At 54.2% G+C, this 13,042-nt stretch overlaps 2 protein-coding genes across 5 annotated transcripts; both read left to right on the top strand.

Annotated features, from left to right (window-relative positions):
• The first annotated feature begins 14 nt into the window (after window positions 1–14).
• On the top strand, window positions 15–4,822 carry ETV7 (ETS variant transcription factor 7). 2 transcript variants are annotated; one of them, XM_082069525.1, is made up of 9 exons: window positions 15–30; window positions 537–614; window positions 1,401–1,518; window positions 1,806–1,970; window positions 2,236–2,343; window positions 2,548–2,730; window positions 3,041–3,183; window positions 3,330–3,430; window positions 3,884–4,822. In XM_082069525.1, exons 2-9 carry the CDS (start codon window positions 609–611, stop codon window positions 3,993–3,995), a joined length of 936 nt encoding a protein of 311 aa, XP_081925651.1. In that variant the 5' UTR covers window positions 15–30; window positions 537–608; the 3' UTR covers window positions 3,996–4,822. The 2 variants fall into 2 exon arrangements, with proteins under 2 accessions (XP_081925651.1, XP_081925650.1); XM_082069524.1 differs by having other exon boundaries at window positions 20–30; window positions 515–614.
• A 3,220-nt stretch (window positions 4,823–8,042) lies between these two features.
• On the top strand, window positions 8,043–13,013 carry LOC309448146 (uncharacterized protein). Of its 3 annotated transcripts, none has more exons than XM_082069420.1 (6): window positions 8,043–8,097; window positions 9,167–9,885; window positions 10,896–11,021; window positions 11,380–11,441; window positions 11,688–11,951; window positions 12,543–13,013. In XM_082069420.1, the coding sequence occupies exons 1-6, from the start codon at window positions 8,090–8,092 to the stop codon at window positions 12,588–12,590; spliced, it is 1,227 nt and encodes a 408-aa protein (XP_081925546.1). In that variant the 5' UTR covers window positions 8,043–8,089; the 3' UTR covers window positions 12,591–13,013. The 3 variants fall into 3 exon arrangements, with proteins under 3 accessions (XP_081925546.1, XP_081925545.1, XP_081925544.1); XM_082069419.1 differs by having other exon boundaries at window positions 10,893–11,021; window positions 12,546–13,013; XM_082069418.1 differs by having other exon boundaries at window positions 10,893–11,021.
• Window positions 13,014–13,042: the final 29 nt, after the last annotated feature.

The following is a 13,042-nucleotide window of genomic DNA, read 5'->3' as shown; positions in this document are numbered from 1 at the left end:
GTAGCGGTGCGCCGCGGTGCGCAGCTACAGGTGCGTGTCCTCCGGTGCGCATGCGCCGTATCGCAGCTCCTGGTGCTCACGGACCGGTGTCCGTCCTCCCGCACCGGTGTCCGTCCTCCCCCGTATCTCTGGGCTCCCCCTCCCCGTGCTCACCCCGGTTTCAGCGGCGCTGTCCCGTTCCAGCCGCCCCCGGTTGAGAAAAAGACATAAACCCAAATATTGGAGCTGTGCCCCGTGCGCCCCGTGATTCCTCCCTCCCCCAGCAGCGTTTCCCCCCCGGGACCGTGCTCCAGCCCGCGGCGGGATGGGACCCCCGGGAGAACGGTGTCTCCCGGTGCTGTCCTGGTGCCGGCAGCGGCGGCCGTGCAGGGGGAGACGCGGGATCACGGCGCCGGGAGCGGGGCGGGTGGGAAGCACAGAGCCCCGGGAGACTGGAGAGCGGCGGGGGGCAGCGGGGCTGCCCCCCGCCGCTCTCCAGTCTCCCGGGGCTCGTTTCGATTTCGTTTCCCGGAAGGATCGCGCCGCCGCGGCCGCAGGGACGGGACCCGCCCGTGCCGGGCACCGGGACAGCGCCGAGCGGCGGGAGCGGCCACCCAGCGCCACCGGGGATGCAGGTAAGAACCGGCCCCCTCCTCAGTTAGGGGCTGACAGTTGATGCCCCCGGGGGAGGGTGACCCCCCTATCCAAACGGCCTCGCGGAGCCCCGAGCAGCTGGGGGGCTCCATCCTTCCCTTTTGGTACTGAGCCAAAAGCTGCTCTCACACATCTGGGGGTTCATTTTCACCCCCCTTTTCTCACTTTCCCACTCAAACCCCTCCAAGGACAATATTTCCTCTTGAAGCAAGGAAATGCCTTCTCAGATATGTGTGAAAGCAGCTAAACAGGACAAAAAAGCAAGAACATAAACCAGCACAAAGTAATAAAAATTAAGAATGCATCTCTTATGCCCTAGAAATCTTTAGGAGCGAGAAAAATATCACACATTTGGTCTGATTTTACTGGCAATCTTGTTGTAAGAGAATCGCACCAATGGGAGAAAACTAAAATACCTTTTAGAGGAGTTCCAGGCAAAATACACTGCTACTTTCTTTCACTTTTATTTTTCCCGAAGCTTATTGCTTAGAATGAATCCGAAAGAGAGTTTGTGTTGCTGTCAAGCCTGTCCAGAGTTTAGACTGGAGTTTCTCCATTTTCCTCACACAAAGTTATGCAGCTACTTGCAGAGATTCATCTCGGTGCTGGTAAAGGATCTTAACTAGCGTGGAAGAGCTGCAGATGGCACACGGAACCAGTTAGAAGCTCCATGAGCAGCATTTAGCATGATGGAGGTGTCTCCAAAGCGAAGGCAACACCAAAGCAGGGCGTTTTTGCCCCCGACACGGCTTATCTCGTTTCCCCAGGGTAAAGCGGCAGACGGCTCTTCCAGCCCCGTTGTTGCAGCTTCGTTACCCACTCTGTCCCAGACCCGACGCGCACCCACTGGCGAGGGGGAGATCTTCAGGCTTCCAGGCAGGCTGAGTGAGTAGATGTTGAGCAAATCAATGTATTTATAAAAAATGGAGTCTCCACAGCGTGGGACATGGTGTGTACAGACATGTTGACCCACTGAGGGATCATTCTCTGCTGTCTAGATTAGGGGGACAAGATGGACCAGTCGTCAGGGTTCACTTTGGGGCATTTCTGACCTGTGAGTGCTTAATACAGAGGGGAAAGTTTGGTGATGGAGCCGAGCAGCATCCCACTCTGCCCCTCAGCAGTTGTGGAGTTGAAGGCTGGGGGGTTTCAGAGGCTGCCCCTGGTTGCAGGAATCCAGCCCTCCCTGTGGAGCAAGGACGACGTGATCCACTGGCTCCGGTGGGCTGAGAAGGAGTATTCGCTTCCGCAGACGGACAAAAGCAGGTTCGAAATGAACGGCAAAGCCCTGTGTATCCTCACCAAGGATGACTTCAGATACCGAGCTCCGAGCTCAGGTTAGACCCAGTGCGAGGGGGTTTCTGGGGATCATCCAAGTGAAGCTCTGCTCTGTTGAGTGGGACTGGATGGGTCCCAACAGATCAGGCTTGAGCTCCACCTGGTCACTTGGGTGCTGGAGACAAGGACAAGCCTCTTCCTTTAGTCCATCTGGACTGTAAATGCCTTGGGATGGGGAATAACCTCTTACTCTGCAGCTCAGAAATCTAAGCAAAAACCTGAACTGAGTCTCTACTATAACAGAAAATCATCCCTTCCCGGCAGGTGATGTGTTATATGAAATCCTGCAGTACATTAAGACTCAAAGAAGAGCTCTGGTGTGCAGCCCTTTGCTCAGCTCACCATTTGGAGAAGCCAGGAGCCCCCAGGAAGGTACGGTGGACAACGGCAGCTGTCCGTCAGGCTGTCCTGTTGCACACATCTGGGGGTGACGCTCAGTCAGTTCAGCACTTGCCTCCTATGGTTGGGCTGGCACTGTGCTGACAACCAGCCTGGGCTGTCCCTCCCCACCTGCTTCAGGGCTTCGGAAGATCTGGAACCTGCCATGCTGCACCATAGGGGTTTGTTTTATTTCAGGAACAGACTGTAGTGCTGAAGCTGCCTCAGTTTCTCTTTCCTCCTGCCTGGGTTGTGCGGAACAGCCCGTGTCCCACAGCCACGCGGAGCCGCTGAACCTCTCCCCTCACAGCTCGGAGGGCAGCGGCAGCACAGGTGCCGTCTGCTCCGTTCCTACAGCCCCAGTGGATGGGAAAATTGCAGGTAAATAGGAATTTATAGCTTGGTTCCCTGGGGAAATGAGATTGTGCCTTGTCCTGCCTGCCCATCTGTTTCCCTTCTATTTATTCCCCATATCAGTGTCTGCTTCCCTGCCTCAGTTTCCACACCTGAAAAGTTGTCGTTCCCTCAAGGATTTTGCGATCTAACAACAAAAGTGGTGTACGTGAGCTCTGGGCTCTTCTTACATTTATTAGCGTTGCTAACACGTGCAGTCCTGTTGCTGACTGATCTCCCTGGAGCGCGGGTGCCTTAGTGGGAGCTCTGTGACCCTCTGTTCTCCCCCAACGCTCAGACTGCAGGTTGCTGTGGGATTACGTGTACCAGCTCCTCTCCGACAGCCGCTACGAGCCCTACATCAAGTGGGAAGACAAGGAAGCCAAAGTCTTCCGGGTCATTAACCCAAACGGGCTTGCCCAGCTCTGGGGGAACCACAAGGTAAAAGCAGTTGGGAACAAATTTATTGTTCCTACGACGCGCAATGCAAATGTCCCACGTGTGGCCCGGCCGCAGACAGACCCAAACCAGCTGTTGGCGCTTGCTTTTACTCCAGCCCCCCTCCCCCAATTCTTTTCTTCTTCCAGAACCGAATGAACATGACATATGAGAAGATGTCACGAGCACTCAGACATTACTATAAACTCAACATTATCAAAAAGGAGCCGGGGCAGAAGCTGTTGTTCAGGTGAGATGAAGCAGATCGGAAAACAGCGCGGATGGGGCACGGGAAGGTGCTGAGCTCCAGATGTTGGCAGCTGCTCCGTCTCACTGGGTCCTTGATAGTCCAGGCTGAGCTGAAGTTGCAGCATCTTTGCTGTATGTTGAGTTAACGTATGGGAATGTGGTCTGTCCTGTGGCTTTCTGGTGCTGTAAGGGAGATCGGGGGCTCGTCCCAGGTTCCTCCTGCTCCCAGTGATGCCGGGTCTGAAGTTTGCCTCTGGACAGAAGAAAGGGTGGAAATAAGTTAGGAACCTCCTGTTTTCAGTGCTGGCTGCTTCCCTGGGACCAGTTTGGACTGATGCTGGTGCTGGGCTGATGAGTCCTGTGGCGCTCAGCTGCTGAGGGCAAGGGCTCCAGCATTTACAGCCTGTGTGGGGCTGCGTTTGGACACTTAAAGCCATTAAACAATGTGTTGCAGGTTTTTGAAGACTCCTGGGGAGATCATCCATGAGAAATCCAGCAAACTGGAGCAGCTGGAGAACGAGGACCATGGGGATTTGAAAGAAGACCCAGTGGACGTTTCACCGTAGGAAACCTTGGAAGGCGGCGTTTTCAGCACATCGCAGACAGATTTGCACTCCGCTGGGAAGCGCTGGCATCCCTTGCGTCTCCTGGACGGACGGCACAAAGCTGGTCCTGGATTTCAAAGCCTGTCCTGAGCCAAAGCTGTGAAATCTCTGGGGCTTCATTAGCAAAACACACCCAGAAATCGTCCCCCCGCTCTGAAAGCGACCGTGTGAGCGGGTCTTCTGCTCGCTCCTCTTCTCTCCTCCGCGAGGGAATGTGATGGTTTTGCTCTGTACGTTTTGATGCTTGCCTTCATGGTTTGCACTTGCTGGTAAAGCTGTCACCGTTGTCACCACAAGATGTGCGGAGCAGGGACCCCGGAGCATGTGCTCCTGGTCAAACACCTGCCGAAGTGTTTGCAGAGAGCAGCGCTCCTGAGCCTGAACGTGTTGCTCTGAATCTGAGCCATTTGCCCCATTCCAGACGGACCTAGAGCGTAGATACCCTGTATGTTTTAACTTCGCTGTCTCCTGTGGGGTTGCTCCCATGATTAAGGATGTGAACAGATGAAATATCTACCTGGATCAGGCTCCAGGTTGCCCTAAGCTGGGTCTTAAGTCCTTCCCCGCAATGTAATGCTTTTTGTAATTAGCTGGCTAAATAATGTGGAAAGAAACACAGCCGGTAATGAACATGAGCATACTCGTTGTCAGAGACAGGATTATTTGCTTGGAATTTGAAGCAGGAATCCCGGCAACCCCAGGCACTGTCAGTGACCTGGAAGGAACAATGCGTGTGTGTTTTTTTAAATATGAAAATATCCACTATTTCATTAAAGAAATAAAATCCTGTGGCTGTGTATGGTTACAAATCCCACGTCTTGTGGCTGAAGGTCTGAAACGGGGAAATCCAAGCTTTCCTCATTTAAAACCAGTTCCTGTGGGGACCCAGATCTTGTTCCCAAGCTCACAACCCCTAAAGCAGAACACGCCAGTCCCAGCAGCTCAGCAGGTGGGTGGATGCAGAACAAACACAGTGATTTGTAGCTACGTGGACACGCACAGATCCAGGTCGTGAAGCAGCATCGTGTTTCACAGCTGATAAGACAAGGTGAGTTAACCCCAACCTTCGCACCACTGCAGAAATTCCCCTGGCTCAGGTCTTTGCCCTGGACCCTTGCCCAAGCCCAAGTTGCTCTCTCAGAGCTGCATCAGCACCGCTTTTGGGGTAAAAATGCTGTGAATGGGTCCAGGAACTGTCAGTCTTGTGAAAAACTTTGGTAGAGGTTTTGTGACTGAGGTTTCAATCAAAATTGGTTGTTGCCAACCTGAACCCACAGCCCCTCTCTCTATAACTGGTGTTGCTCCTCCAAAACTCTTTTGCACCCATGAAGTGGAGATGCGGGTGGGCTGCAGCGCCAAGAGATGGTGGTGGGACACGCGGCAGCTGGTTGGCAGAACATCAACAGCACGACACCTCCGGAAACCGGGCTGAGAAGTTTCACTTCCAGAAACATCACCAGCTCCTCGGCAAAATGCAAATGCTCAACAAGTCAAGTGGCGGAGGAGAAGTAAATGAGAGGTTCTGGTGGGGTAAATGAGCACAGCCTCACTGTGTCACAGCATTTGGGGGGTCCTAGCTAGGAAAGGAGAGCAAAATCTCTGCTAGGAGAGGGCTGGGGGTCACCCAGCACCCAGCCAAGCTGCAGCCTGGGGGTGCACCACACTGGGGTGGAATCGTGAAGCATCCAGACCTCACCCTTCCTTCTACAAAGGCTGCTTTTTGCCCCAGAGGAGGCTAAAACCAGATCTTTCTTGGGGTGAATAGTCACTAAGTCCTGCCAAGCCCTGAGGAACAGCTTTGGTGGGAACACAGAGCTCCTTCCTTGGCGACCGTCCCATCCTGGCCCCGCATCGTTCCCAGGATACACACCCATGGGGGCGTTTTTCCTGACCTTCTCCGAACACAACATCCCACCTGCTTTCTTGCCGTGGGAAGAGCCCTGGTGACCTCTGAGCAGCCCATCGCTTCTCCAGCCTACGTGGCTTGTGTTGTCGGAGCAGGTGCCCGTTGGTGACCCCCGTTTGCTCCGTGCCCGCAGGGAGCGTGCCAGATGCCCTCTGTTCCTTCCAGCGATGAGTAAGGATCCCGCTGGGCTCCGACGGGGATTTCCTCTCCTGCTTGGGAAGCTGCCAAATGCCCTCAACCCTCCTCACGCCGCGGATCTTGGTGGCTGAAAATCGGGGGGCACGTTCGCAAGGACGGGCTGCAATGACGAGCTCCTTCCATGCTCCCAGGAAGCCCTCGTGTCCTTCCTGGGCGATGTGTCTCTTTTCCTGCGGTAAATAGAGGTGAGCGAGCTGAATATCTGCTGCTTTCCCGGAACAAGGACCCATCCCTTTCGGTAAACAGCCGAGTAACCGCTGCGTGTGCCGGGTGTTTGGTGTGGGTGCGTGGGAGGGAGAGCACGCAGCCGTCGTGACGTTTGCCACGGCCCAAAGTCACAACTTGGGTCAAGATTTGGGTCACTTGGGGTATCCCATCTTCAGGCTGTGTCTAGAAATGCTCCTACAAAGAGGAAAAGCCCAAAAGAAGCTGTAAGTCAATGCTGATTCCCAGTGCGATCATGAAAATCCCCCATGAACAGGGGTGGTGCAAGGGCTCCAAACTGGAGACGGCCAAACTGCGCCCCATGGCCAGGGCAGATGTGGGGGTTTTGTTATGTGGATGTTGCAGAGAGAAAACCAAACAAAATTGATTGTGAAACTCCTCGCCCACTGGAATCGACCTGCTTATGAAAGGACGCGGTCAGATGCTCATTAGCAGCGGGGAGCTCCTGACGGGTGGTTTCATTATTTATCAGAAGATGTGGATGCTGAAAAACAAAGCCAGGTGATTCCTAATCAATACCAGACTGATTCATCGCTGTAGGCTCAGGAGAAACAGAGGGAGGTGGGCTGGGTCTCTCCTAATTATTGAAAATGATGGCACAAAAAGTTCATAGAAACAGAAAATAATCCTGGACTGTTTGAACTGCCAGCTGAACCCGTTATCAGGAAAAGACCATTTTTATCTAGGAGGGACCTGGCCAGCACACAATTGCAGCTGAACACTGGAGAAAATGCAGCCCTGCTCAGGTGGAAATCTTGCCAAGGGGTTTTCCGAAGTCTGTGTAAATGCATCCGCATCCAGCCCCGTCCCTGCAAGGTGCAATGTGAAATATTGCCATCAGATGGCAAAATAGCCATGAGGATGGTGGGCAGAAGCCGGTGGGAAGGTGCAGGAAGCCCAGGGCTTGATGGGGACACCTGTGGGGCCAAATGGGTCCCTGGTGCCAGAAGAAAGGCTGAAGGTTGGTTTGGCCCAGGGGCGGATTGTAGATGTCGAGGTTTTTGACCCCGGGAGACGCTCTGCCCGTGGGCCATGTGGGTGTGAAGGATCCAAGTCATGGAGCTGGTCCTGTTTTGTGTTCTAGAGGGTCTAAGGGCTGTCTGAAGCACCCAGGGTGGGTTTTGGAGACATCGCAGCCCAGCCATGCTCGGGGTTGGGTGACACCCCGATAGCCCCGTGTCCCAGAGCGTCTGGGGTCCCAAAACAGCCGCCACATCCACTTCCGTGGAAGCCCCTGGGACGTGATCGGGGTGATTTGCTTGCTGCATTGAAACCCCGTTTTTCTGAGAAAGTCACGACTTCTCCTTACAAAAACAACCCAGAGGAGCCCATGCGTGGCATCACAACCATTAAAACCCCAACCACAAAAAAACCCAAACAAAAACCAAACCGAAGGGCAAACAGCTGCCTTAGATAACTGGTATCACAGGGCAGCGCCTACACCAGGTAACAGGTGATTTTTATGTTGTTTTTTTTCTGCTGTTTGTCATAAGGAAATAGTTTTCTCCTCCAGCGAAACTCACGCCCACTGGTTTTCCGCCACGAGGGAGGCGATAGCGGGGATCCCAGGCGGAAGCGCTGGGCGCGCTCCTGCCTGAATGGCTGCTAAAAATAGGGATTAACTCAGCCCCGAGTATAAAAACAGCACCTCCAGGAGAGTCTCATAGTCCTCAGTGCCCGTGGCCGAGGAGGTTGTCTTGACATACCCAGAAGGGCAGAAATACTCATGGAAAGGTAAATACCAAAAGAGCAATTAGATAATTATTTGCCCAATGTACTGGGATCAGTTGAAGCAGGACGGGGGTTGTTGCTGTGCATTGATTACATTTGGTAGAACGATTCATTACTTGGTGGTTGGGTGGATTTTGTGTTGGCTTGGGTGAAGGAAAGTTGCCTTTTTGATCCAAAAAACAGCCAGTTTGGGGCGGCTCCGGGGTGGTTTGTACAGCTGAGATTTTGGGTGCTGTTCATTGGTGGTGGAGAAAGTCTGGTTCGGGTCTGGTTTTCTGAGGGGTGAAACTGGTTTTGGAAGCAGAACCAGCACAAAAGGCACGGGCACGGTGCTCTGCTTTTTCAGTAGTAACATCTCCTGTTTAATTTTGCTTCTACATGTGGAGGAAAGGGGCACCAGGAAAGGACCAGGGGGTCTGAGCTGGTGACAACTCCTGGAGGGGCTGCATCGCTGCAGGGTGCTCGGCCAATATTGTGGCGACTGAGGGTATTAACAAGAGCCCATGTTGCCCTTGGCTTCTCCAAGGGCTAGAAATGCCTTTTTTAGCAGCCAATAAATACTTCAAGGGGAGAAAATGAAACAATCTGGGTTGTATGATTCATCACGGGGATGGTGCTCCTGGCATGGAGTACATCGCGGGGATACATTGCAATAGGTAGATACAGGGTGTTGGACTGAATGACCTTTGAAGGTCCCTTCCAACCCAAACTGTTCTGTGATTCTATGACACAGCATCACGGTGTCTGGATGATGCCCGCTGGCTGATACCCGGCTCTCCCCATCAGATGTGCCCGGCTTGTCTCTCCCCAGTCCATAGTTTCACTTCCTTAATTAGCGATGTCTATAGCCCATCGTAAAACCCCGCGCGTGCAGTCTGCATAAGCAGCACTCAGATAACAGCTATAAAAGGGGTTGATCATTCACCGGGAACATAAACAGTCGCAGACACCCAAAGCACCCTTGGGTTCCAGCTTTAGCCAAAGTAGGGGTGATTTCTACCATGCCCAACCTGACCTTGCAGCATCCCGGGCACAGCAAAAACCAGGCTGAAGATGTTGTTTCCCCCCACAGCAACACGCAGGCTCCGGCTGCGGTGAAGCCTCGGTGGGATGCGGGGATGCAGCCGTCGGGCAAGATCCTCTCTCTGGACAGGCAAGGGGCCAAGAAAGTGCTGGAGATCTACGTCAGGCGCTCGCTGAGCTGCTGCGAAAACACGCTGGCGACCAAGAGAACTCTCCGGGACAGACCCCGGGGCCGAGGGAAGAAGGCAGATGGGCTCCAGCGGTCGAAAAGCGACTTCTGCAAGTATTCCTGTGCCAAACTCAGCCCCAAGAAGGACCAGGAGGAGCGACCCAAAGCACCGGACCTGGATGAGGCTCTGGATGATGAGAGCAAAACTCCTGGGGAGGTCCCGAAAGAGGAGCTGGAACCTGAAAGGAAAAGCACAAAAAACTCTTCCCAGGGCAAAACCCAACGCACCTGGTTCAAAAGTTTATTTAATTTCCTCTTCAAGAAGAGCCATGAGGAGCAGAAGGAAAACACAGGGACAAAAGTAAAGGAGAAAGATGCCAAAGCTCCTCTCGACTCCAAACCAGAAGGGGCTAAAAGACACGGAGGGGACGCGAGCACATCCCCGCCGCTGGGCAGAGCCCCGAGGAGGAGACCCAGCCTCAAGAGGGTTTTCTCCTTCAAGAAGCACGTGGAGGAGGAGCGGGGAGAGGCGGCAGCCGGGGCCAGGGCCAAGCGGCCCAGCTGCCTCCCCCTGCGGCAGGTCCAGGCGCCAGCCACGGGTGAGACCACCACCCAACCACCCAACCACCCCAACCACCCCAACCACCCAACCACCCAACCACCCCAACCACCCCAACCACCCCAACCACCCAACCACCCAACCACCCCAACCACCCCAACCACCCCAACCACCCAACCACCCAACCACCCCAACCACCTCAACCACCCCAACCACCCAACCACCCCAACCACGCAACCACCCCAACCACCCCAACCACCCAACCACCCAACCACCCCAACCACCTCAACCACCCCAACCACCCAACCACCCCAACCACGCAACCACCCCAACCACCTCAACCACCCAACCACCCCAACCACCCAACCACCCCAACCACATCAACCACCCCAACCCAACCCCAGCGCCAACAGCACCCCCGCTGGGCACCTTTTGGGAAAGCAATAGTGCTTAGTGCTGGTTCCTAAACCCAAGCATCACCCTCCTGCTGCTTTCCGGACTGTGGGAGAGGTTTTGAGGACTCTGATCTCAACCTGCTGCCCCAGGGAAGGGTTGATCTGCTGGTGCTTTGAGCTCATGTCATCGCTCTGACTCCTGAGCACAGCAAGTGACCCCCAGCACCAGAGGGTTTTCCCCCTCTGGCAAATGAGGGATATGGTGCTGGTTTAGTTTAAACCTGCATTCAAGTGCTGAGATTAAACTTTAAGCCACTCTAGGGCCAATGTTAAGCCGCTTTCGATTCGCCGCGGGGAAGGGTGCGGACAGCCGGCTGCTGTTGCATGGTGGGGGGAGCCCATGGGACACCCCCGTCTCCACCCCAGCCCTTCCCCTGCCCAAAAAATGGCATTTCTGCAAAGCTTCTACAGATTCAGGACAAGTCACAGCCACTTGGTTGTGGTTCAGAGAGCGCAGCCCCATCGTTCACAGTGACACGCGCTAATCGGGGGTGGGACGCAGTCACTGCTGTGGCTGCTTTTCTTTTCAATTGATGGCCAAAAAGAAAATAACCCTCACTTCCGAATGTGTGTTTTGTTTTGTTTTCCCCAGCAGACGTGGAGCAGCCCGACGGTTACTACGCACGGGTGTCGGAAGAGATCGGGCTGATCGTGCAGGGCAGCGAGGGCCAGGGGAGCAGAGCCCGGGGCTGCGCGGAGCCAGCCGGTGCCAACGGGGTCGGTGAGTGTCACCCTTCATCACCGCCACGTATAGAAAACACATATGCATGGGACTTACCCCCATGCAAAGCCTGGATGGGACCCAAACCCCGCTTCAGTCCTGCCCCAGGGGTTTGTGTGATCCAAAGAGTCATATGAAGCCTTTGGGGGGAGGTTTTCAGCATCAGGGTTGGAAGAGAGAAATTCGAAGGCAGGAGGATGTTTTTCCTGGCTAAAGGATAATAAGATACATGGCAATAGGCTGAAATGGGTTTTGGAGGGATGGAGATGGATAAACTTTGCTGAGGGAATTTTTCCTGGGGACTGAATGGTGCGGGGCTTGGAGGAAGCGCTGGAGGTGACGTGGGATCTCTCTGCAGATGAAGCCATCAGGAGAATCGTCGCCCTGCTCCAGAGCGCCGGAGACGAGCTGGACAAGCAGGTGAGAGCAGAGCAAGGGAATTCGGGCTGAGCTCTGCGATGCTATAAACCAGCAACACCACTGATTTCCCTGGGGCGGGGAAACGCTCCGTATAATCAAGGAAATGGCATCTTTTAATTCCCCGACTGGGTGTGATTGTGGCTGTCTGTCTGTCCTCCCTCAATCCTCGTTCAGAGTGAAGGCATCAACGCAAGTATGACACATGGAGTTATTCACTTGTAATGTGCGTATTTGCTTCTTGACCAGGTGAAGGAAGATGCACGGCTACGGATGTTCTTCCGAGACATGTCCTACAGCTCCTTCAAGAACCTGGCCGATGCCTACGTCAACAAGGAAATGACGGCCAGCAGACCTGACGCCAACCCCCAGGAGATCCAGTTTGCCTTCACGGTTCATCTCACCGCCAAGGTGGCCGGGATCTGCAGCCAGGCTGTGAACAGGATCATGGGCTTCGGCACCCGCTACCTGGAGGATTCGTTTGCACCCTTGTCCTACAGCAAAATTCTCCAGGTAAGGAGGACAACTGAGTGTGGGGCTGAGCTTCCAGCAGTGAGTGAGGCCATGAGGAAGGAATTGTTGGCCCTGAGGGTGGTGAGAGCCTGGCCCAGGTTGGCCAGAGAGGTGGTGGCTGAACCATCCCTGGAGACATCCCAGGCCAGGCTGGACGGGGCTCTGAGCACCCTGAGCTGGTGAAGATGTCCCTGCTCAGGGCAGGGGGGGCACTGGGGGAGCTGGGAAGGTCCCTCCAACCCAAACTGTTCTGTGATTCTAAGTGGTGTAATTTTAGGGTGGTTGACTGACCTAGGTGGGTAGCAGCCATACTGGTTTATACTGGGGGCGTGACCGGGTGCTGGATCTTGCCCTGTGCTGTTGGGCTGCGTCTTTCTCCAACACAAGCATGGTCCATGCACACACAAGGAGCGGGACTTGCTTTGCCTGCAGACATGCAGACAGGAGATGCCCCGTAGTGCACAGCATTGCTGCAACCTGGTGCAATTCTCCCCTTCCTTGGAGAGAATTTCCTCCTAAACCCATCTGGGAGACCAATAGCAGCAGCTCAGGTTGGGAAAGGGACCTGATGGATGTCTTCTCCTGTCTCAGCAGGACAGAGAACGGTTCAGCACAGACAACTGCGAGAGCCCCGACTGACACCGGCTGCTCCGACGGGCCCGCGGTGCCCGGAACCCAAGGATGCAGATTCACCGATGGGGGGACCGTCCCTGTTGGTGACTTGGATGCGGGATGATTTTCTGAGCTGTGGATTTAAAATCTTGTAAGGAAAACCCAGTGACATCCGCAGCAGCGTGAAATGCTTCAAACCAGCTGGCTGAGGGCAATGAGTCTGTAAATCACACACAGGCCAAATTTCAGAGATTGCCTTGTGTTTGTATTTTAGTTTTCACCAAGTGCACGTGTTGAACCTTGTGGTTTGTTTGTGTTCGTGTGTGTGTATTTATTTACTTGCTTTTCTATACATATCTGTGAATGTACAACATAATTTTGTAGCTTCTGCTGTCAGCCCAGCATTCAGTTCAGGAAAAAAATAACCCTAAAACTCAAATAAATGGATCCCTAAATGACAGCCAGGCTTCTTTAATGGG

The sequence above is a fragment of the Streptopelia decaocto genome, assembly GCF_964273445.1.
Source record: "Streptopelia decaocto genome assembly, chromosome: 19".
Taxonomy (NCBI): Eukaryota; Metazoa; Chordata; class Aves; order Columbiformes; family Columbidae; genus Streptopelia; species Streptopelia decaocto.
The sequence above is the reverse complement of the archived record's forward strand: the minus strand, read 5'-3'. Positions and strand labels throughout refer to the sequence as shown.

What these genes read in the sequence shown, in the direction of transcription:
- LOC309448146 (XM_082069418.1), top strand. An exon ending in GGTCCAGGCGCCAGCCACGG is followed by an intron (nt 9,886 to 10,892) that starts GTGAGACCACCA and finishes TGTTTTCCCCAG; the next exon opens with CAGACGTGGAGCAGCCCGAC. An exon ending in AGCCGGTGCCAACGGGGTCG is followed by an intron (nt 11,022 to 11,379) that starts GTGAGTGTCACC and finishes ATCTCTCTGCAG; the next exon opens with ATGAAGCCATCAGGAGAATC.
- ETV7 (XM_082069525.1), top strand. An exon ending in ATACCGAGCTCCGAGCTCAG is followed by an intron (nt 1,971 to 2,235) that starts GTTAGACCCAGT and finishes CCTTCCCGGCAG; the next exon opens with GTGATGTGTTATATGAAATC. An exon ending in GGGCAGAAGCTGTTGTTCAG is followed by an intron (nt 3,431 to 3,883) that starts GTGAGATGAAGC and finishes AATGTGTTGCAG; the next exon opens with GTTTTTGAAGACTCCTGGGG.